Source organism: Elgaria multicarinata, chromosome 1 (genome assembly GCF_023053635.1).
Source record: "Elgaria multicarinata webbii isolate HBS135686 ecotype San Diego chromosome 1, rElgMul1.1.pri, whole genome shotgun sequence".
Classification (NCBI taxonomy): Eukaryota; Metazoa; Chordata; class Lepidosauria; order Squamata; family Anguidae; genus Elgaria; species Elgaria multicarinata.
The window spans coordinates 65,899,033-65,924,166 of NC_086171.1; the positions used below are offsets into that span (position 1 = coordinate 65,899,033).

Here is a 25,134-nt window from a genome sequence, read left to right on the forward strand (position 1 = left end):
GAGAGCGAAGGGAGAGAATGTTTCCATCACGAATCAGATCTACTGGTAGATCCCTGGGTGATTTGCAGGTTAAAAAGGGCTTCTGACTCCCAATTCTTTAACAAGTGCGAAAGCAAGGACAACCCCGTAGGGGAGTAAAAAATAGCCAAAGGCAAGGGTGGAAAAAAGTAATCTTCAACAATAATATTAGTAAAAGTTTTATTAAAGTGCCAGGTGCCTGCGCGTTTCGAACGCGGTTGCGTTCTTCCTCAGGGCTTTATCTAAAAAACAAAGAAGTCCTTTGTATCATAATATTTACAATTAGAGGCATTTTACAAGTATCTGTACCTTAAAAATTTATAATATCTAGTTATAAAAACTTTAAAACAATATGTATAACAAGACATACAAATTGCAGTCAAAAAAGGTGTAATACATCATCATTCAGCTAATTGGAGTATCTATGCAAAATATAACAACCAGGAACAAATCATCTATGTTACAATACAATAATTCTAGCTCAGCCCTATGCACGTCTACTGCTCCACACTCGTCGAGTGTCGTAAGCGCAATTGGTAGCCCTCAAATTACAAAAAAAAATAAAATAACAGTGTAGCCCTATGCAATAATTATTTGGCAGTAAGAAAATCGATCTCAGTGGAATTCCCTATGGAGAGAACATGCCATAAAGTGAGGTCGTTGAAGAAAAGTAAAGTAACAGGAAGAAATCTGAATTTCAGATATTTTGGTTTAAGGTATATGAGAGTTGCAAATGTGACTTTAAATCAGGAGTGAGCAACTTGCAGTGCTTCAAATGGTTTGGCCTACAACTCTCATCAATCCGAGGGATCATGGGAGTTGTGGGTCAAACTATTTGGAGGGCCACGTGGTGACTTCTCCTTATGGAGAACTAAGCTGGCTGGGGAATGCTAGGAGTTGTAGGGCTTTTTTTCTGCCTAAACACGCATAGTATTACGCTTTAAATTACCATCGAGGCAATAGAAATTCCGATTAACACATTTAGGATTAAATAGAGTCACACATTTAGGACTCTAGTTAATAAATTATATCTCCAGATAAACTTTCTACGGCTTTTCCCCCCCCCTGCGGAAGAACCTTGAACGTCATACAAGCCAGATTCTTTGAGACCCACGGAGCAGGTGGAGGGGCTTATGTGAACGAGCGCCAGAGCGAGGGCGCGCGCGTCTCTCCCTCCGACACGCCTTGCAGAACTTTTTTTTTTCCCCTCGCGCGGAACGATCTACGTTTAGAGAGTGGGAATACACAAGGCAGGGGGCGGGGCGGAAGACTTTCTCTGGGTGCTGCGTCCAACTGACCCTGAAGCTCCTCCCACTCCGGAGGTCTCTAGTCGTCGGAGGGGATCGTTTGTTGTCGCCGCCGTCATGTACCGGCAGAGCTTCCGTCCTCCGACGCCGCCGTACTTAGCGGGCGGGGGCTTCCGCAGCCCTCCTTGTGGAGAAAGTGGAGGCCCTATGCCGGGCTCTCCGCACGGCTACAGAAGTCCCCACCACACGCCGCCTTACGGACAGCGCTCGCGGCCTTACGAAGTCTCCGCCCGCTCCCCGCGGTTCCAGCTGTGTGGGGATGGCGGTGGGGGACGGTTCGGGGGCCCGTCTCCGACGGCGGCACACACGCCGTGTAGGCCGCACAGTGCCAGTCCTAGGTATTCGGCCCCTTACAGCAGCGGCGGCGGCGGGAGCAGCAGGTCCCCCGGCGGAGCCTTCCACCAGCAACAGCCCTTCAAGCAGCCGCCCTCGGGGGGCTACCAGAGATACAGCCAGGTATGGGGAGGGGGGCAGAGAGGGCGGGAAGCGAACGTGACGCTCAGCAGCCCATTGAGCCCACGCCTGTTTCAAGCGACTCCCCGGGAGTTCGGCTGGACTCGCAAGGGAAGTGTGCGTAGGAATGTAGCTTACTTATACACGCCTATCTGGGAGGAAGTCGCGTTGAGTTCAGTGGGACTTCTGAGCAAATGTGAGCACGCTGCAGTTCTAAGCACACTCACTTAGGAAAACGTTCTGAAACCCCGTGGCCTTCTCTCCAAGTAAACATGGTTACTTCTGCTAGGGCCTTGAGCGACCGGCTAATCAATCATAGCACCAAAACTTCTGCTAGGGCCTTGAGCGACCGGCTAATCAATCATAGCACCAAAACAAGCCATGCTATAAAGTTCAGAGGTCCTCATGAAAGTTGCACTGAAACGCTTTATTGGGGGGGGGGGGGGGTTTCCCAGCGGGTCATTGTTTTCAAAATGAGGGTAACAGTGTTTTCACTGAAAATTGAGGAGGGAAGGAAAGAGATTGCTGCTCCATACATATGTGTAGAGGGACTAGGCCCAAAATTCGCACAGTGCAGACTCTTGTGTGCATATTTCTGCTCATAGTAGAAAAGATATGTTTCAAAATCGGAGAGGGGGACTTCTTGTATATGTGTGTGTGGCCCTCAAAAGGAAAAATGAAGGAAAATCTATTTAAAATGTCCCTACAAACTCACCATATTCCCTTTGTCTTTGAACATCGTTTTTTCCTAAAGTTGGATATGCAGAATCCTTTTTCAATAATAAAGACTGGATATGACATGGCGGAAGCCATGTTTCAGGTTTCAAAAACCACAAACTGCATATTTGGGGGGATATGGGTTTCACGCTACATAATCAGTGTTTATGTACACTTGCAAATTTCGGCTCCAATCTTATACTCATAGTGAGATTTATCTTCTGATTAAACATGCACATAATAGTATTGTATTTTTATATTAGTGGGATGTTATTGATAGTTTTTGCGTTAACTGAAGGGAATTTATCTAGACCTGTATACTTACCATAAGATTGACTACCACAGAACTGAAATGTAACTTCCAAGCAATGGTTGATTAGTTGTTAATATTAAAATACTTCTTAAGGTAAGCATTTTAAAAGTAACATCTTAGGGGGAGGGCTCACAAGTTCCATCTTGTATTGGGCATAAAGAAAGGATGGGGAAACATGTGGCTCACAAGTGCAGTGGAAAACTTTTACAAATTTAACCCCCAAAATGGCTCTTTTAATGCTGCGGAGCATTGAAAAGATCACATTTAGCTTGTTTGCAAGCTAGCTTGGCCCTTTGAGCACTCCAGCGGCTATGGAGCACAAAAAGGGTCCCTTTAAGCACTACTTGCCACCCAAATTCAACAGTGAGCAGCCATTTGAAAGAAAATGGGGCAGATAGGAGGGGGTGAAAATGGTCCCTTGACCTTCTGCAGTTGACCATCCCTGGTATAAAGAGTATAAAATAAGTACTCACTTTTCATCACTGAAAAATCAGATGAGCTTTGAAGCCATGATATTTCAGTCGATAAAGCCTTCTTTCTACTAAGGGAGCCATTTTGGCCATAAGAGACAATCTAAAATCCATAGCATGGAATACCTTTATTAGGCCAACTCAAAGTTCACAAAAATGTGCAAGCTTATGAAATCCAAGGTGTACACATGGAGAAAGTCTTAAGATGATATAGAAGAGGAGGGGTTACAGACATTAACATTGCACTCTGCTAGATGGAATAGTTTCAGGTTTGGGAGCCTCTAAGACCACTGAAAAGAAGAAAGTTGCAGACAGTTTCCATTTTTGAAAATATAAAATTCAGCTGTTAATTCAAGACTCTGTTCTTCTTTCATGAACCAGACAGATTACTTGGTTGGTGGAAAACAGAAGTCGAGATCAACTAGCAACCCCTCCTCCTTAAGACTCCGACCATGCAGACATTCTGACAACTCCATTAGACTCCCCCCATACTTCCTAATGGCAACCTACTTTTTGTAAAATCTTGTGCAGGTGTGGCTAACTTGTGGTCTTCCAGATACTTTGGTCTATGACTCCCATCATCCCCATTGGCTGTGCAGACTAGGGCTGATGTAGGCCAAAACCTCTTGAGGACAATTCCCATAAGCCCTAGTCAGCATAGCCAATGGGGAGAGATGATGAGAATTGTAGGCCAAAGTATCTGGAGGATCACAAGTTGGCCACCTCTGCCATAAAGAGTGGTTTTCCTTTAGTCTATTATAGGGATAGGCAGCCTGGTACTCTCCAGATGTTCTGGACTGCAACTCCCATAAACCATAATTGGCTGTGCTGGCTCAGATTGATGGAAATTAGAATCCAAAACATCTGGAGGGCACCAGGTTGCCTACTCTTGGTCTACTAAAATAAACAAGAGCAGTTGCTCACATGAAGTTCACTGGGTGGCCTTGGGATAGTCACTGGCTGGGTTTGGACAACATGATTAAGCAACACAGAAAAACAACGGGCTGCTCCATTGCTTATCAAATAATTGATTAAAATGTTGTTTGGAGGGCTCTCCCCCTCCATTGAATGCACTATTCCATTTTCCATAGAGTTCTCCACAGGAGCGGCCGAAAACACCCCGGCTGCTACTGTACAACCAGCAGAACTCGCAATGGGAGGAGGGAGGGAGGAGCACCAGCAGCCCAGAAGGACACTGGGACTCTCAGTTGCGCAACGGGATGGGGGGCAAATAATGCACAGTGAGTGTGTTATTCCCCCCCCCCCCCCCCCCGTTGCCTAATATGTCATCTGAACTCAGCCACTGACTCTCAGTCTAACTTCCCTCACAGGGTTATGAGGATAAAATGGAGAGGAAGACCATGTGCATTGCATTGTGCTCCATGAAGGAAAGGCGGGATATAAATGTAACAAGCTCTGCTGTTCTGGAGAAGCAGGCAAGACTATATAGGAATGACTGCCATAGTTAAGTCCAGGATTGCCACAGATATCTTGGTAGCAGTTAGTCTTGTCATTTAAGTCTCATAAACCTGCTAAACCTACACTTAGGGCCTTGCTAGACGGAGGTTTAGCCCGGGTTTGCCCCTGTACATCCAGATGATGCACAGGGGATCCCGGGGTCAGGCAGGGGTGAAACCTCCCTGGGCACGGGTTAAGCGAAACCCCATTTAACCCGTTTTTTTCCCATGGTCCCAGCCTCAGGTCAGGCTGAGGCCGGGACCATGGGCGTGTGAACCATTCCGCTGCTTTTCTCGGCTACCGCACTTACATGCGAGTGGACGGGCCACAGTGCTCCATAGGAGCGCTGTGCCCATCAGGCTGGGGGGGGGGGGGAAGAGCGGACCCGGCAGGAGAGATGGGGGGGGAGCAGAGCCAGGGGGAGGAGATTGTGGGCGGGGGGCGGACATGGCGAGCGGGGGGCTGGGCGGGCGGGGGGGCATCAGGCATTTTGGGGGGAGCGGGAAACCCTTTAAAAAAAAGACTTAGCTTATCGTTGGTGCGCTCCTGCGCACATGGCCCCTTTAAGTTGAAAAGAAAATGGCGGGCGTGACAGGGCTTTCCCTTACCCTGTTGCATCTCACGTGTAGACTGGGGCAACAGCCCATGCTAGCTGCCCTGCAGCCTCGCCCCTACTCCCCACCGGATTAACAGGTAGGTCTAGCAAGGTCCTAAGTCTCATAAAAATAAATGAATAGCTTTGTCACACTTACACACACTGGTAGGAAATTCAACCAAACATGAGCATTCATTTTCATCATTTCATGAAAGTGATTCTGTCAGTCTGAATGATCAGCTATTTTGCTGACTAAAGTTACATGTGCAAAGGCACAAGCTGGATAGGATTGTTGTTCTGTGCTTATGTGGTGGTGGAGCTCTGCCAAGCAAGACAGGGGAGTTCATTAAGACAAAGGGGTGATGGGAGTTTTCAACTCCCCAACATGTCCCCCACCCCTGCTTTATTAGGAAGCTACATATAATTCTAGTTCGTCCTGGAATTTCAACTGAAGATACTATAGTGGTGAAGAAAGTGTCCATGTGATGGATGGTGTTAACATCCAATTTCTTTGATTTTAATGTCTGTTGTGCTCCTTACTTGGATTTAGTATATGAACGTAAGAGCCATGCTGAATTAAACCAAAGGCCTATCTAGTCTACCATTCTGTTCCCACAGTAGCCAACCAAATGCCTGTGGGAAGCCCGCAGCCAGGACATGAATGCAATAGCTCTCTCCTGTTCATGTTCCCTAGCAACTGGTATTGAGAGGCATACTGCCTAAGATTCTGGAACTGATATATAGCCATCAGGACTAGTACCAATCAGTAGCCTTATCCACCATGAATTTGTCTAATTTCCCTTTTAAAGTTGCCAGCCATCACTTACATCTTGTAGCCAGTTCCAGCATAGTTTGACTATGTGCTATGTGAAGAACTTCCTTTGATCTGTCCTGACATGCATCTACCTCATACTTCACTTAACTAGGTCTGTTTGTAGATTAGCAAAACATTACAAATACAATTGCAGGGAATTATCACCAGTCTCCTCTGTTTGCCTGGGGTCTACCACTCTCTTTGTTCAAAGACATGGAGGGAGTGGGGCTGGCCTGTAACAACAGTTTACACTGTCACCTTACAGTTTTGCCTTTGGCCTCAAAAGGCATGGAGAGCAAAGCAGCAATGGTTCCTCCTCCTTTCAAGTTACAGCTATATAGCAGGGATGGGAAACCTTCGGTTTTTTTGGTCAAGGGCTGCGGTAATCTTCAAGGGGCTGTGAGCTTGTGATGGGTGGGGACACACATTTTTTTCTCTACCGTCTTTCTTTTCTGCCCCATTTTATATTTCCCCATCTTCCCACTCAGTAGGCTTCTTAGGGAAGGGCAGATTTTGATTGCAGAAGGTTTTTGAAATTAGGCTGAGTGGTGCTTGGTTTCAGGATGAGAGCCACATGTTCCCAAACACTGGAATATAGCGATCCAGGCAGGGCTTCTGTCAGTTTGAGCTTTGCCTTCAGGGAGATGGTAGATTTGCTGGATCTCTGAGAAGTTTTTTCGTCTGACCCTGAAAATATGGAGAAAGCTACATGGAGCTGCCACTAGATGTATGTACATTTGAGTTAACAAAGCACTCTTGGGCTACAATTCTAAACATATTTGTTAGAGATCAAGCCCCATTGAACATAGAGGGCTTGCTTCTGAGTGAACACATACGGTTGTGCTATTAATGCGATTCAAATGTTATTCAAAACTTTACTTGATTTTGACCACCTGTAAATTTCAAGGCATAATAACTTAATAGCATATACTGCCCTTACATTAGATTTTGAGGGAAATGGAGGTACTGAACATTTTAAAAATACTAGCGTTATCATGCCTGAAGGTATGTATATATGCCACTTGTTTAAGCTGTAGCATCTTTGAATGTTCAAGCCGCAGCTGCTTGTGTCATCTGAACCTGGGTGGCAGGAGTTATGTAAGGGTTGTTTAACCCTCGCATAACCCCCACTGCCTGGGTTTGGACAACACAACAAGCTGCATCTGTAATATTCAAAATAGCTGCCCACTCGCACCACCACACAATGCTAGATAGTGTCACAAGCTGCCTCTGGAACCTGGAGAAACTTGAGTATCTTCGTTGAGCCAATTCGTTTTGAAGGTTAAAATATACAGCTATTTAACCTTCTATATTTGTTTTAGTATAGACCTACTTTAGACCTTTGTCATCCCAGCAACATCATCATCATGTACTAGGATTCACCAAATGAATTACATCTTCAGATTAGGAAGTCACTTCTTTTTTTCTTTTTTTACATGGACAGCTAGTGAATAACCTAAATTAAAGTTTTAAATAGAACGGGGAAATGTACCAAAATGTAAGGGGATCTCGCTCATCCTGAACATAGAGGATGACAGTTTTCATTTTAATTAGACTATTTATTCTTCTTTTGCCTCATGGCTTTTTTCTCAAAGGGATCACCCAGGACATCTCCATTTGGTACACCGCATGGCAGAGAGAAAAGAGTGTCTAGTGATGATGTGGAAAACTATTACAAGCCTTCAATGCTTGAGGACCCATGGGCAGGCCTAGAGCCAGTATCTGTTACAGATGTTAACCAGCAATTCAGCAGTGAACAAACAACATACACTGGTAAAAAGGGGAGGTATTTCAGTTAACATTTCTAGCTCTGAGAAATAATGCAGCTGAGAGAAACTGGAACAAAATCTTCATATTTAAGATGAGAAGTAATCAAGGACTTAGTATGGTGCGTGTTTTTTTAAAAATGCCCGTACCATTTTTACTGCATCGCATATTTTTATATGGGAAGAAAGGAGTAACGGGAACCTTAATGCTCTTGTGTGGAAGAGGACCATCCCGCTATGAAGAATAAATATTCTTTTGTCACCAGCAAATTGGTTTGTGACTCTTTCTAGTTTTTATCTCTTCTATGCCAGATTGTACAATATGTTTATTATTGTAAACCTCTTGAAAAGTGGTATCCTTTTATGTTTGAACATTTTTAGAACAAAGACAGTTTTGAAATAAAGGAAATGTTTTGTAGAATTACAAATATTTCATTACTTTTTGTTAAGTCATACTTCAAGTAATCCTACTGAAATTTCATGTTTTCTGCCAGTATGTGTAAACGATAAACTTTTATACAGACTTGCAAATTTTAGTGTTAAACAATTTAGCAGTCTTGGCAAATGTATTAACTTGTTGAAATTATCTATAACTGTCTATTTTCATATTTCAGAAGGGTGTTTTTTTGTTTTTTTAGAAACAAAACCTTACAGATCTACTGCAAGACACCTCCTTGTACAAAATACTTAAGTTTAACCTGCATACAAAAATCACTGGATTAAAAATACTGTTAAATAGAATTGTATTAACCTGGTGGCAAGTCAGTTTTGTGTGCCTACTAATTCAGCACCTGTATAGATGTATTAAATAACAGCTTTTCTTAGGATTTTTATTTAACGAGTATGTGATGGCTAGCTGCAAGACACCTGGGTTCCTGTTAGATAACAGTCTCAGTTAAAATTATTGTTCAAGGGATTAATTTTGGAAGTATCAGTTTAGTTTTTCAAAACATTTAAGCTTCTTAAGAAAGGCAATAAGAGAAACTTTTTGCTTGTTTTATTCCATGAAAAGCCTCACAATCATAAATTGAGGGCTACTTGGGCATATATCTTAACTTTTAGACTTGTTCTGGTCAGACCTGTAGATCCTCAAGTAAATAGAGACCTAGCTTTAGTGAAAAGAGTAAATGAGGCTTTTATTGGCTTATTACACTCTGCAGACTTCATGATGGATTTGTTTAGCAGCTCAGTTTGATTACTTTTGTATAGCTGTTGGGTATACCAAGAAGAATAATGTAAAACAAACATTCAGGCTTTCGCTGATTTAAATCTAATGAATAAATATATTGACTAATGAAAGGAAATCTAGAAACTAATTGGTCATACTTATGATCCAGAGACACATGCTAGATTACTTCTTTAGCTCACCTGTCCATGCCCACATAACTTTGCTTTAAGAAAAAAGCATTTAAGGGTTTTCTGAACATAGACATTGGGAAAACTCCAGAGTGTATGCTATGCTTCTCTTGCACCCTAAATGGTCAAACTCAAAGCCACATGTTAATAGGTTTAGTCTCTGTACAGAAAATAGTGCAACCGTTCAATTCTAGTTACCTGTTTATTAGGGGCATTTATTTTGCACAAGGTTGCCTTTGCCACTTCTCCACCCTCTCGTCAGTTTGAGCCTGTGAGGATGTAAGAATCTCCAGTGCGCTGTAGTGGTCAGAGTGTTGGATTGGGAATCAGGAGATCCAGGTTCTAGTCCCACTTGACCATGGAAGCTCACTGGATGACTTTTGGGCCAGTTGCAGACTCTCAATCCAGCCTACCTCACAGGGTTACTGTTGTGAGAATAAAATGGAGAGGAGGAAGACTATGTTTCCCTTCAAATGGGTTCATTTGAGGGGGGAAAGCAGGATATAAATATATTAAAGCCTCAAGTTTGGAGGCTTCTGAACAAGGGTGGAAAACTTATTTTATGTCATAAATCATTTGTTTCTGAATGTCAGATGACACTACTTTAAAAAAAATCCATTTGACTAGGTCATCAAGGTATTTAAAATGTGTGCTATTTACATTCTTTTGTTTTATTGGAATACAGATCAACATCCCCTCTGTATGTGTTGAAATCCCACATCTCAATTTCATCCTTTCATCATATTACCTTCTTCCCCCACTTCACTTCCTTTGACCCTGAACTCTGAAAGCAGCAGCTCTACGAGACAGAGCTGTTGGGGCAGGCAGATGTAATTACTGCAGGAATATGGATGTACTTAATGCACAAATGGGTTTGTTTTTATTTTATTTGTGCAGTACAGACACCATGTTACTGCTGCTGTTAAACAATTGGGAGTCAAACATCCTTGCTGATCTATTGCAAATTACCCTTAAATTTTCCAGTAGATCTTGATCAACCTCCTGTCCATTTCTGATGTAACTAATGCGTTTGGCAGTACACATCTGTAAGTACTTGTATCAGATGGAATTACTTGATAGCACTGTGAAATATATGGAGTGATATTTTATGCACAAACTGCAGACAACGCATTAAAAAAAACCCGTAGCAACAAGATTTTAAAATACCTTCATTTGGCCTGTGGTATAATTTACATTGAAAGTATGCAGTTTTGTTAATCCCAACAGAAGAATATGCTGTGGTACAAGCAAAAGATAAAGAGATGTGAAAATCATGTTTCTATAGTAAAATTTTACCACTACTATGTAAGTCATGCCAGAGAGACTCAGACCCAAAATTGAGTTCTACAAACATTGCATAAAACTCTCATCAACTAGGGTGAACAATTAGAGAAATTCAGTTAAGATTAAAACTAGAGACTATCCCTCATGGGCCCTGATCTCTGCAACTCTAGTTTTTGACTTTAAAAAATCTGATTTGCAGTCCTGAAAAATGTGCCCAGGTTATTTTCATGGAAAACTAACATGGGAACATCTCAAAGGATACGCTGAACTACAAAATTAAAACCAGAGTGCATAGGTGCAACAAAATTCAGGAAGAACCCAGCAAAGTAGAAACATTAGTACCTTACATGGCTGCTACATGTCAAGAATCAAATATCTTTGCAGTATTGATGACCAGAAAATTTCTCTCAGTATAGCTAAGGCAAGGCCTGTAGGCTTGCTCAAACCCAGTTCAGACTAGAACCGACAGACAAAAATATTTAAACTTGACTTAAAAGCAACATGTGAGGAGATAACAAGAACTCAATTGTTGCAAAAAATGTACACGCGTATGAGTAAGTGAGAAAAGGAAACAGTGGCTTTAAGGGCCACTTAAAACAAAGTGGCAGGAATAAACAGATGTAGTGCCCAGAGAGAATGCATTCTTTCAACAAGGCTACTCAAAATTTGCAATAATTATACACGTGTTCTTGCTCCTGTATAGTTAAGGGAGAGGAGTCAAGCAGAAGTCTACAATTATAAGGCATGAATAGCCCAATTATTGTAAAAGACAATTGATCTGAACCAAATTTAGTAGAAAATCTTCATGGTCTCTACACCTGCGTGATCATTTCGGAAACATCTGTAGCTGAGGCAAACTTATTCGGTGCGAACTCCTCCCCCACTGTCCACTGACTCCAGGTTCCCACCCTTCTCGGTTCCATGAGACTGAATTGCTGACCTCATAACCAGGAGATAAGCCAGTCAGTATTGACAGCATGGTGGGTGGGTGGTGTGAATGCAGATAACCACTTAAAACTATGGTTACAGATAAGCAACCTGCATTTCTTCTACGTGGTCTCTGTGCATCACACACAGGCGATTAACAAGCTCACTTCCTGGCAGAGGGTAGGTGTAGATCAATGTCCCATTGCAAGATGGATGTCAAAACTGCTCCTCCAAAATTGCAATTTGTCCTGGTACAAACATCCAAATGGTAGCCGCTCTGCTGAAGTCCAGGATTGACAGTCCCCTGCCTGTCAAATGGGCTGTTACTGGGCCAACGAGTTGCAAGCCCTTCAACTCATAGGCCAGTTTAATAGCATTTACCAATCCACACTGAGTTTTTGTGACCTATTGAGTCTTATGAAATTCATCCATTGTGGCAAAGGTAGGTCCTATTCCAATGTATGTTCAGTACCACACTGACTTCCTGGTTGGAACGTCTTCCCAAAAGAAAGTTGGCCACAACCAGAATAAGGAGGCTTGACTTACCACCTTTGGGTTTCATCTGTTCAAGGTTATGGCTAGAGTAACCATGCCCAGACAACTCAAAAGAGATCTTGATAGCTAAGTAAAAGTGTGGAACCTGGTCTAAAAATGGATTGTTCAATTCAAGACAACTTGGTATGCAGGAAATACCAATTATCTGTGTACTGTGGTGATTAACAACCACTGTATTGGATATGCTATGCAAGAGGGTGATAATAGGAATTTACAGTTGGAATGCATCTCATTAAACATTGCTATATGACAGACCCACTGGAGGAAGAGGATTAAGGCTGAAAGTAAAGGCTAAAATTGCAAGCAAGAACAGTATGTGAAGCTGTTGAATATCTTTACTATTTGTATGGCAACTTTTGGCCCTCCAGATAATTTGGCCTACAATTCCCATCATCCCTCACCTAATGGGAATTGTAAGCCAAAACATCTGGAGAGCCACAAGTTGCCTAGTCCTGATGGTCTAATAAGCAAATCACAGGAAAATGGGGATTTTCCCATTGTCCCATTGAAGTACAACTTTGGAAGGAAAAAATTGCACCTCTTTCATTGATACACACAGCAAATTAAATGAATATATAGCTGCCTCGTTAATTTTTGGGAGCTGAAGGCAGTCCCAAAGTAGGGGGATGAACTCGCACAGCACTTGCCCCACAGGTTTGCTGAGCACTCAGCAAAGCACTCTTTCCAGAGGCCCCGGAAAGTGCACTTCACCTCCACCCCCCCACCTGCGCCAATCATGGCCTTCATTGATGTGTGTGGTGGGGGTGGGGGGAGAAATACAATTTTTCCTACATTAATGGCAGCCACCATTAATGCAGAAGGGGAAAGGACGAAGGGTGCATGCAGGTCAGGGCGGAACAGTTCTGTCCAGACTAGCGCCCCCTTTGGCAGTGGTGTCCAAAGCCCTCATGGGCTCAGACAGATTTTCACCCCATAGCTATCCCAAAGCTTTTACAGCTGTGCTACACTACTTAAAACACACATACTTTGAAAGCTTTGGAGCTTGTATGTGTGTGGGTAAGCTCTAAATTATACCAGACCCCACTAAAACCTGCCCCATGGTGCAATTTTCTTAATTCCTTTTGGATTAATCTTAGCAACAAAACAATAGGTTGTGCACAAGTTTACAATAATTTACAGCATTCGTCTACTCAAAAGTTCTGAGCTCAATGGAAATTACTCCCAGGTAAGGCTGCAGGGTTTGTGTAAAATTTGCCAAGGTATTATGTTGTCAGTGTTCACAGAAGAGTTGTACTCAGAAGTTGATTGGACTACTGTAACATCCTCTGTGTAGGGCTAACTTTAAAACTTGTTTTGAAACTTCAGCTGCTCCAGAATACTGCAGCCAAGCTGTTGACTGGTACTGGTTAAAACAGCTTCAGTTGTTACCAATCTGTTTCAAGCACAATTCAAAGTGTTGGCTATGACCTAACAAGCCCTATACGGATTGGGAGCAGGCTACTTTAAGGACTCCCTTCTCCCATGTGAGCCTGCCTGGGTTTTAAGACCTTCATGGGACCTCCTGTCAGTATCAGTACCAATGCCTTCAGAAATCTGTGTTGGGTGGCAACATGAGAGAGCCTTCCTGGTGGCTGCCCTTTGGCATGTAAGCTGCTTTGGTTGGGCACTGTTTTATTGTTACTGATGTTTTTAAAAAATGAATTTTCTCTGAAAGAATGCACTCATATTTAAGGTACTTTAAAAAAAATAAGGAATTTAAAATTAATTCTAACATAGAGGCCTAACAAAATCTCATCAAAAACATTCCACAGTAATAGTTGTCAGAGGAGTTGTCCAAGTCCAGATGAGCATTAATATCTTGAACACTTACCTTGAGCACAGAAAAGCTGGCTTCCTTACATTTTAAAATGTTAGTTTTTGCTTTGCACACATGTTGTTTTACTTACCTGCATTCTTCAAAAAATTAATCTTTTGAGGGGCACTGAAATATAGTTGACTAGGTAATTTTACAGCCACAGGAATCAAATGATATGGCTTGGTTGTATGAAAAGATATTACCAATCTGGCCTGAAAGTGTATTTCTCCATCCCAAAACTAGGAAATCTCTCTCTCTAGGAGACTGCTTGCCTCCTGAGTGTAGCAGAGCTGATTTTGTAGAGTTTCCAACAGATTTGTGGCAGGGCATTTAAAAGAACCAGACCTTGAGAGCTTTACAGGGAAGGCTGGCCTTAGTCCACGTTTGCTAAATATATATATTTTTAAATGGTAGAATAGTTTGGTTCAGATATATTGGAAACATTAATATAATTTCCCTGTTGTATCCATCTTATAAACTGCAGAAACATGTTGTAGAAGTAAAATAACCCACCAAGACCTGCTTAGTCTGGAGGTTCTGATGGTCCCCATCTTTCTTACCAGAGGCCTTGTGCCCATAGGAAAATAATTTCAGAAGTCAGTAAACTTATCTGGAGTGGCCTTCAGTGTACAACTTCATGAAAAGCTGTTCCAACCCAGCAACTTCTAACTGAAATGTCAACACAAGCTGTTGAGATTACAAAATGTTGTCTTCCAGTTTAGGTGCTTTTATTTTCAGTCAGGATTTGATACTGAAGATGACCAATGTCCTATTTACAGGGGAGTTTCAACAAATTCGACACCCTACAAATGCAATATTCACTCAAATCAAGATCAAAAATTTGAAGCAATGATAGGTTTGCTTCTAAAAGATTCAAGTCACAGCTGACAAGACTACATTTGTAATTTAGTTAAAAGAAACATTACATGTTTAGAAAATAGCTACATATGCACTAGCTTGTCAACTGGATAATCAGTTGGGAACTGTTTCTCCAATATGGTCATTAAAAAACATTTCAGTACATGGAAAACGTAGCCTGTGCTCTGTCTCTTCAAGGGAGAGGCTTAGTCCCTTCTCATAGAATAAATGTATACTGCTGGCTGTAAAGCATAATCTTTGGAGCCAGAATTATATTTTATGGTATCCAATTTTTGCTTTTAGACTGAACACATGGTAGAATTATTCAAACAGATTCAAATCAAGAAGCAAGTTAATGGAATAGTTTAATACAGAATTGGTTGGCACAGTCCCAGTTTCCAGAAATGTTAACTGCTCATCATTAAGCTTCTGTTGCATTAAATGCTGATTATGTAACTCTGGTTACATTCTGCAGCAATTATGTGGAAAAAAGCACGTGTCAGTTTTCCAACACATACCAGTTATTGTAAGTTGATATAACAAAATGCTACTCCATTTTTTTAAAATAAAAAGACTTATTTTGAATAAAACAGGACACTAAGTTTTATTTGGTAAAGGAATTAGAGTAAGAGCTCTTACAGAAAATTGAAGGAAACCTACCTTTCTTTGTTACTGTCCATACATTCTCATTTTACCTCACTTAATTCGGTATGGGGATGGTTGTAATTTTGGGAGAAAGGAAGTTAAGTGTTTCTTAATTTGACTCATCTAACGGCACAAGAATCCATAAGAATGCCATATATCCTATTTGTCCATAAGTTACTATCTATGTAGTGTAAATATTAAATCTTTGTATCAAACTACAAAGTACCTTCAAACAGCCTTTTGAAAATGAAATGTTCTTCAGACCTTAAGCTTACATCGTTAAGGCACTTACCATTCAAGTAAAACATTTTTTTTTTATACAAACACTGAGAAGATGGACAGGATATTTTACTAGATGAATGACTTTGAAAGTAATTCAAATTAATGCCCAAATATGTATAAAACTGTAGTATCAAGAGAGACTGTGTTTTATTTCTGAAATGAGCACAAAGAACACCTTCCACAGATAACACTGAAAGCAGTGCAAAGTCTGACAGTGACTTTTTGACTGAAGATAGTTTTGTAAAAAGAAATACCAAATAAATCAGTGCCCTGCTTTGATTGTTGTAAAATTTTTACATAAAAGTTGGTCCAAACTTACAAAAAAAGCACAAGTGTGTGCATAGTTGAGATCTGACAGTGTGCCATAAAAAGCTGATGTCCCTAAATTTAGCATTGACTTAAAACTGCCAAAATATAAAATTTATAGCTAGAATTTGCAAAGATGTACAATCAATTATCTGGTTCTCAGAACAGCATGAATTGTAAGCATTTTCCTATTGTACGCAAGACCCTTTTCCACATAAAAATAAAGCTGTTGAATTAACATTATTCAAGTCTGTTGGATTGCTGCTTCAAAATCACAGCTACAAAGTCTTTCCAGGTAAAAATGATGTGCCTGAGGGAAAAAACAAAATAGATGCTCAATATGGCAACCCTCTGCCTCGTCCTCTGACAGTTGATGTGCTAATGTGTCCCCTGTATCCTTGCGAGTATCCAGGTCCTTGGGCAGGAGAAGTCCAAGTTTGTCCATGCATGTGGCCAACACTGCCAGGGGGTTCTTGTAAATTACTTCCGTAGCTATAGTTCTGCATCTTTGAGGACAAAGAATGAGTACTTTCAGAACCAGACCCTGTGGATGTGTCACCACTGTTACCCAGAACTGCGATGGGACCATGGCTATATTCAAATCTATGGTCCTTATCACCACTAAATAGCATGGGACCAGTGTTGAGGTAAATGTCTCCATAACCAGTTACTGAGCTATGAAATGGTTCTGAAAAGGCAGGAAGTGGAGGGGCAGCACTAGAGTGAGATGAAGCAGTATTGTAGTTCTCCAAGGGTTGAACATCTGAATTTCCAATGAAGTTTCCCCTTTCTAGTGTCCCAGATGATCCACTTCCTATTCCATCGCTACTGCTGTAGTGGGCAGAAGAGAATGTAGAAGATGCAAAACTATCCTTGTAGTCTGGACCTGCTACAAAGGAGTCTCTTGACTGGAAATCCACACTAGATGTTGCTGGTTTCTCAGCTGTTTGAGCCTGATGGTGAGCAAGCAGCTGTAGGAGAGCTGCTTTCACTCCAGCATGAGGATCCATCCCTGAAGAGCCACTAACTGAAGACAAGTGTTGGTTCGCTGTCCGATAATCAAGGTCTTCAGTGACAGGTGGTGGTTCTGGTGGCTCAGGAGGACGCTGGTCTGGGGGCAAGATGCGAGGTCGTTCTTCTGGTGTTGGAGGTCTCATCTCAGGTTGCCTGACCAAGTCATCTTGTCCTAAATTGATTTTTAAATTAGAGTGAGATTTGTAACCAGAAATTACTCAAACAAAGAATAATTATCAAGTGTCAAAGGCCTGGATCCAGCAGAAAAGCACTTCTGCTTGTGTAAAACAGCACTGCCAAATTCTTCCAATTTTCTCATCCTGCTACAGCCTCCAGAGCCCCATCCCACACTGTTCCAGAGGGTCTATATTTGACCCTCAGGAGCAGCTTGGGGAGGCACAGAGGGCTGTAGGGAGGGGAGGAGCAAGAGAAGGCCCACTGCATGAGTGGCATTCTGTATGATCTTTTCTAAAACCCACCCAATTTGATCACATCAATCCCCTACAATACACTATCTGCAAAATAAGTGGCATGTCTTTCACAAATGATCTAGCCAGAAATGTATACAAAGTAAGAACATAAAGCAAGTGGAAATAAGTCAACATTATTTTAATATACCATTAACTAACGTGTATACCTTGCTATTCAATATCTGACTTTATTTACAGGAACAGAGTAGACTATACCCAAGATCTGCTTCTGGCATGCCCAAGGGTTCCTCAGAATGGTTTTCTGGAGCAGCAACCACCCATGCTAGATACAAGCTATTGTTGAAAGCGAAAGTCAAAAGCTGTTTGTGATACGTTGGAATAGCCAAACTCTAACTCCATGGATGCCAGCCTTTCTTTGTAATGCTTACATTGTCCAGGTCCCAATTTTCTACTGCTACACCAGCCTTTCGCAACCTGGTCCCCTCCAGTTGCTTTGCGCTACAGCTCCCAGCAATTCCTGGGAGTTGGAAGTCCACAACATCTGGAGGGCACTAGGTTGGAGAAGGCTGGGCTGTACTAACAGTCAAAAGGTCCTATGTAAAAGTAAGCCAATCTTCCTTGCAAAATGAAGTACTATTGCACAGAATTCATTTCAACCAGTGCGAACAGAATCAGATGCAAGACATTCTCAAGCCATGCACATACCTTACCTGCCTAAAAACAATTTCCCCAGTATTAAGGACTCACCTGCACATGCGTATAATGATTTGATAAGATGGGGATAAATGGATGCTGGGGAGTCTGCATCTTCCCAGGTGCCGGATGCAGGCGTATTTGGCTCCGGAGGCTGCCTGGGATGTAACGGCATTTCATTTCCTGATCCATTCTCCTTTTCTTCTAAAACATTTTCTTTTTGCTTCTGTTGCTGAGCCTTTAATAACTGAGAGAGCAAAACAGTGAATGCACTCTGCACAGCTGCTTGCGTAACCTCAGTGTCAACTTTTGTTTGGGTCAACTGAGCAGTTTGTACAGAAGGCTGAGGGGCTGCTGTTTGTTTCAAAGGCTCCTGATCCGGTGAGGGAGGCAGTGGTGCCTTATGTGGTGGTGGCGGTGGCGGTGGCGGCGGCGGTGGCTGCTGTGGAGGCGGCTGCTGCTGCTGCTGCTGCTGCTGCTGCTGTTGTTGTTCAGGCTGTTTTTCCCCCGTTTCCAAAATGCCAGCTGGAAGGCTTATTTTATTCAGATGTTGCTCAGTCTCAGGATTCACCTTAATGTTCAGCACTTGAGCAAATTGTGCCATATTAATACTAGTTTTAGACTGGAGCAGGTTGAGGAGGATGGCCACCTCATTTTGATTTAGTGGCTGACCGCTGCCTCCTTTCACTGAAGACAATGAAAACCAAGGAAAAAATGTGTTTAGTGTAATCATACTCAAGTTCTACAGCAAACTTAAATAGGCTATGGCCCAGTTCTGATAATCTATACACTGGTTTAAAAGTGATCATGAAGAACGCTCTCCACCTCCTCTGCAACACCAGAGAGGAGGAGGAGGAGTGAAAATTTCTCCTTTCACTTTAGGACAAACCACAGTTTCATGTTACAACCAATCTCATGGAACTGTAGTTTGTTGTAATAAAAGTTATTTTAAGCAAACCACGTTTCCCAAATTCAGACATGACATGGAACTGCACTCTGAAAGTGAAAACAGAAGCATTCCCTCCTCCTTTTGCAAATGAAGAAGGATGAAAGGGGGAGTCCATGAGCTTGAAGTTCACCATGGCTCACTGACAATCACCTGAACTCTGGTTTTCGTGACTGTATAAACCAGGCCTAATTCTGCTTCTCACAGCACATGTGAGCTTTTGATAAGATAGCTGAAATAAGTTTGCAACTTGCACTTAAAAGATAAAAACCTAAATAAAATGACATGATACCATGAAAATGGATTATGACATATACATGGGTGTACATAGATTGAAAAGAAACATGTTTGAATAGGTTTCTTTTTCTCACCACTTTCCACTTGTGTGCTAGAAAAAAACACTCCTAATATTTAACTACAAAAGCACACAGCCCTATCCTTGATGTCCTCAACTATGAAAGGACTTTAAAAAAACAGAGATGTCTAGGAATTACTTGCACACACCACTTCAGAATTCTCAAAGTATTTGAACGATTACGTTCACTATAAAAATAGTGAAGGGATATTTGAAACCAGTTCAAGCCTGAATGAAATTGGAACCCCAATAAAGGGTGAGGAAACCATGCTATACCTTTCATCCCCCTTTTTCTGTAGTGGGGATTAGCAAAATGACTGGAAGAGAAGCAATTAATAATCATAGTAAATTTCTGAAGCTAGCAGTGAAAGGGTGAAATTTTCAGTATTTTTTGTCAGGAATCATCCCCCTTCCCTATCTGGGTTTGGAACCTGTGTATGGCTGCACCTTCCCTTGTGTTCAGAATTGTGAAGATCTCATCACGGTAGTAGTGATTAGCTTTTGACTGTTCTGAAATTTCTTGGAGCTTATAACTACTGACCATCAGCTATGTGATTTCTGAAGTGTGTAAGCTTTGGGGTTCACACCTAAGAATGGAAGGAAAGGCCAGAGTATTCAGAAGACGCTAATAATGACCCAGAACTATCGGCAATCAATGTATACTTTGATTCCAGATTTTTCAATGGTGAGAGAAAATAAAACTTTGTAGTGTCTTCTGGGATAAAAAGAAACAATAAGTTCAGCGCATAAGTTTCATGGGGCAGGCAGGCAAACATGAATAAATATCAGGTAATAAAAGGGACTGTGTATTAGGAAATGCATTGTGGCATTATTAGAAGTTTTCTCAATGTGTACTTGGTTCAGCTAAGCTAAGAACACTGAAGTCTGAAATGAAGATCTAGTTTTGCAATGCACAAAAACATCATACACTCTATTGTTATTATGGCCTGCATGCCTACAAAATGAAGCATCCCCTGATTTTTGGATTTAAACAGTGAACAAAAATTACCAGGTTGAACAGCGAACACAGGCTTGTAATTAGGCACTAATTCAGTTGGCTGTTCATCCCATCTTCACCTGTTACTGTAAATAAAGTTTAGAAAGAAAGAGCTCATGCAGTAGCCCAGAGAGCTATAGTTGCTGCATGGCGTGGGCCCAATTTCTCAAACTAGGAACTGAGAGAAGAGCAACTTGTTGCTTCTAGGTGACCATGACTCTCCACTGTGCGAAAGCTATCTTCTCTGCCAGAAGAGAATGGGCACGTTCAGTAAGAACTACCCACTAGTGGATGAAAAATTTCTCAGACTATCAGCAGTCATAGTTCATTATTGTATTTCCCAGGTAGGCTGCCAACAGCTTCAGTCCCTCCTCTGCCCTGCTATCAGCGTCTGGCTTCAGAATATGTATCCATGGGCTTACGGCAATCATAGCTCTTTGGGCTGCTACATAAGCCATTTCCCTCTCTCCTTTGAGCTTCGTAAGTGTTCCAATCCAGAAACAAGTTCACCTGAGGTCAATGAGACATAGCCATGTGCCTCTGACATTGGAACTGTACTATGCAGAACATGACTAAGCATGCACCTTTTGGCTACCTCCATTAAAAGCATTACACAACTTAAGTTAAATTATATTATCCTACAGAGATATTTGGCAAAGGGCTACACAGTGTTTTTCTAAAATGAGAAATTACTGACCAAGTGCTATGTTAGAATTGCCTTGTATTTTCAATTGAGAAGAGGTCTGCAGGCCCTGAGGGGTGTTGGCTCTGCTGTCATCCATCCCTAAGGATAAATCCTTCCTCGGAATTTTAGCTGCATCATCAGTCATGCCCATCTGCTTTTGCCTTCTGCGTTTCTTACTCCATAGCTCATGGCAATCCTGCCATAAAGGAAGGCTGTAAGGTAAAGGGAACATAGCTGTTCAACATAGGAAAAAAGGGAGCTTGGCAGGAATAAGAGGTGAAGTGCAAATCCCACGACTCGAGAATGACTGTATAAGACAGGGGTGGAGAAATCCTTTCAGCCAATAGCCAACTTTAGTTTCAGAGAAGCTCGGGGAGGGGGGGCACATTCCAGTGTGAGCAGCGGCAAAAGGGGTGAAGCCAAAATATCAGCATATTTTAGCTTAAAGCTCTTCCTGCCAGCAACAAAGCCTTAAAAGAGGCTTCCCCACCTTTTAGAATGAGAGGGTGGGGGAACTGCACAAAAGCTGGGAAACCACCAAATGATCAGCCGTCGGGGGGGGGAGGGTCACGGCGCTTTGGGGACCCCAGGAAAGCCAGATATGGCCTGCAGGCCTGAGTATAAGGCAGTTTGGTAGCAACCACAACTGATTCTTGATCTTAATCAGTAGTCCAAGAGTTAAAAGCTCTCATTGATCTTTATTCCATTATTTTACCATTTTTGTCTCCAAACTGGAAAACATTAGAAATAATAAACATTAGATATTTCAAGTAAAACAAAGTGTGGTGGGAAGTACTTATACATGCACATGCATGCATACCTTATCTTTTCCACTTTGTTCTTTCCCCCATGTGTGTAAGATAAGCACTTTTTTTATTTAAAAAAATGGTGCCATTTGCATCTTACAATTCAGGATGAGCACTTTGTCCTTTTTCAAAGATGTACAGTACTGGAGAGTACGCCAGGAAGAGGAAGTCCTCTCATAGATTATACCACAAAGCCATTTTGTATATTAACTGTACCTAGGGCAGTAGGATCACACTGTGTCCTGAAGCCATATTGTAATTTTCTTTTTAAGTCTAAGCAGCCATAAAACAAATGCCATAGTTATCATACATACATGAGGAAACAGGCAAGGACTTGATAGACAGCCGATCTAGTAAGCTCCAGCAGGACAGAATACTCTACTGAATGTATCTAAGTATTACTCGGATACATTCAGAGATTATTGGGCATTTTTAAAAATCAAATTTATAAACAGTATAAATCCTGCAGTACTTAAGTAAACAATCCTGCAACAAGGGATAGTCACGGCATCTCATGGTTTGATTGCTACACTTGCACAGCAATCTATATTGTATTACTACATTGTTGCTGGTGCAGCAATATTAAAATCAAGAAATACACGTTCAAAGCAACCAAAAGGGATGTTAAGTAGCAAAATTAAAACTGAGGAAGATCCTAATCAGAGATCTCCTATGCTACATGTCTAGTTTCACTTTATGTTTATCAGTAAATTAACAGATGGAAATCTAGAAAATGAAACCTTTTGGAATTGCATAGGGAGATACAGAATCAAAAACTGATTTCATAAAAAATACTGGAATCTATGCAAGACAAGTACAAAGAAGATATTGACGTAGTTAATGGCCAATTTCAATGGTTGTGAAGTTTAAGATAAAAATCATTGGGGGGAGATATAAATGACTAATAGTGGTCTCAAATTTATTCGTATCTGGATTTTTTTGCTTGCAATTGATTCACAAACAGTATATAACTTTAGGTGTATATGTTGTGAAGCTACCCTCCTTACTGACATCTATTAGAAATTGTTTTTAGGAAGTTGTACAATATCATTCTAAAAGTATGTTTGTATAATATATTTCTACAATGAGCCATAGTAGATCCCACAGACCATCATGGTGCAGGAAAACTGAATGCATATGTATGATGTGACCTCTGCTGGTAGAATCAAAGTATTCCAGTTTTTGTACTAGAAAAAAGTCAACAGAGAGGCACTTACTCAGGTGGAGGCATCTTTGAAGGGTCAACATCTCGCAGAAACTCACACTGAAGTGCTTGTTCGGCTGTACAGCGTTTGCTGGGATCCAGAGCAAGCATATAATCAAAAAGGTCTAGTGCAGCTGGGGGAATACTGTCAAGAAGATGGATACAGTCAAGGCAGGAAGAAGACAGCAATTTTTCAACAAAGTCAAACTAGTTAGGAAGATTAAGGAATCTTGATTAAGAAAATGTTCAAGATTAAGAAAAAACACCACTGAAAGAAATTTACGCCTAATTCTCAACTACAGCATATAACATGACAAATCTACCCCTGGGGTACACGCCTTAAACTAATTCGCACAACTGAATTATTTTCCACATAGATGTCAGGGAGAAATGTTTTAACCTAATCTCCCTAACATCCAAAGCTCAATTAAACCAATGTGGGATTCCATGTGCCTAGCTTACCTCCCCTATCAGCATGCTAAGGATGGGCAGCCATGGAAATAGTAACACTATGGCCAAGAGCATGGTTTAAATATGAGGTCAGTTGAAAAGAAAGTGTTATATATATATAATATAAATGCTTCAGAAATGACATGCAGAGTCAAAATAATTGGGCCGGCTTGCACGACACAGTCAGTTCACCGTGGATTATGCAAAGATTGTTTAATCTTCAAATAACTCTTGGTGGCCGGGCTCGCACAACATGGCAATCCCCACTTAGGGTTGTATATTCAAAATACTGTGTGGCATGCACACAGCACATGTCACAGCTCATCATGGATAAAACAGCCCCCATTGAGCCTGGTATGTCATGCAAATTTTGTAAAACCTTTCAGAAGTTTCTGAAGCATCATGGATACTTAAGCATCTCACCTTATAGGAGGGACAGAAATACCGTCTTCCTGGCTACAGTACTGTACTCTGTTGGGCACTACACAAGCAAAGAATCCATACATAGCAGTAGTGGATAACACATGCCCCCTCTTTTTTTGCAGCTCCCACCACCCTGCTGTCGCCAAATTTGCCATTCGCATCCTGGGGGTGTCATTTTGCTTCCAAACAAGGGATTCACTCCCCATATGTCTTGTTCTGAAGGAAAATTGCGGAATTTTCACTGCTTTTCCAATGAATTTTTGTGCAGGGGCAGAAAAGGACAACGCACGCCAGACACCCAGATATTAACCACCCAATATATGGAATTGCAAAGACCATGAAGAACAGACTAATGTTAAAGACGTATACCTATCACAAACGCTACTATTTGTAGATGCATGAAGGGAATATTAAGAGTTTCTCAAAAGCCAAATTTTGGATCAAAGAAATCCATGAACTGAAAAACCACAGATTTAAATAGCTCATTCCTTACAAAGCAAATTCTTCTCTCAGTCTCCGACGATACTGCTTCTTTGGTTTCATGGTGTTGAAATAAGCCAATTTTATCACATCAGGCCATACTGCAGGACAAGGACTCCCGCATATTCGGCTGTAAGAAAAACATCAAAATCAAGAGAAAGAATTCATGTAGTTATAAAGTTTAACAGATAGATTAAAGAATCAAGCAAGAATGTGATGAGGAAAGTGTCCCTTAGCATAACGTACAATAATCTTAAATAACGCAACTGAAGCAAAATTTCAAGGCACAACTGGTAGGAACATCCCATAAAGAGAAAACTACTTTGGTTTTTGGCCTAATGAGACTACAGTCTATAGCCAAGCTGCAAGTGTATTTTCTTCTGATATAATATTAGAACATGTCAAGGAAGGGGAAGGAAGAAGTCCACAGCAATGGTTATTAGAAGAGTGTTAATAGTACAGTTAAATCATTCATGCCAAAAGCTGTGAAGTCAGCTATACCCATTCCTAGTTTTGAACTAGACAAAATAACAAAAAAATATTACTTCAGTCCTCACTTTTAAAACCTGCTCTATTGCCATCTAGTGGTTGATACTGTCAGCAGTAACATCTTATTGTTAATGTCATGAGGCAACAGGAAAATCGTCCTCTTACACCCAAAGGCCAACATTCTTCCATATTTTGTAATACAACATTGTATTGAAAAGTGC

At 41.4% G+C, this 25,134-nt stretch overlaps 2 protein-coding genes across 2 annotated transcripts in view; one reads left to right on the plus strand and one right to left on the minus strand.

Moving 5' to 3' along the window:
* The first annotated feature begins 1,348 nt into the window (after positions 1–1,348).
* Positions 1,349–9,215, plus strand: MPLKIP (M-phase specific PLK1 interacting protein). Its single transcript, XM_063129510.1, has 2 exons — positions 1,349–1,781; positions 7,741–9,215. Exons 1-2 carry the CDS (start codon positions 1,383–1,385, stop codon positions 7,942–7,944), a joined length of 603 nt encoding a protein of 200 aa, XP_062985580.1. The 5' UTR covers positions 1,349–1,382; the 3' UTR covers positions 7,945–9,215.
* A 5,844-nt stretch (positions 9,216–15,059) lies between these two features.
* CDK13 (cyclin dependent kinase 13) overlaps positions 15,060–25,134 on the minus strand; it is a 50,662-nt gene continuing 40,587 nt past the window's right edge. The window contains exons 10-14 of the mRNA XM_063129476.1: positions 24,438–24,554; positions 23,085–23,216; positions 21,074–21,273; positions 18,133–18,765; positions 15,060–17,126 (exon numbers count right to left, since the gene is read on the minus strand). Of these exons, the coding sequence (XP_062985546.1) occupies positions 16,276–17,126; positions 18,133–18,765; positions 21,074–21,273; positions 23,085–23,216; positions 24,438–24,554 (1,933 nt within the window). The 3' untranslated portion in view covers positions 15,060–16,275. The remainder of the gene's footprint in view (positions 17,127–18,132; positions 18,766–21,073; positions 21,274–23,084; positions 23,217–24,437; positions 24,555–25,134) is intronic.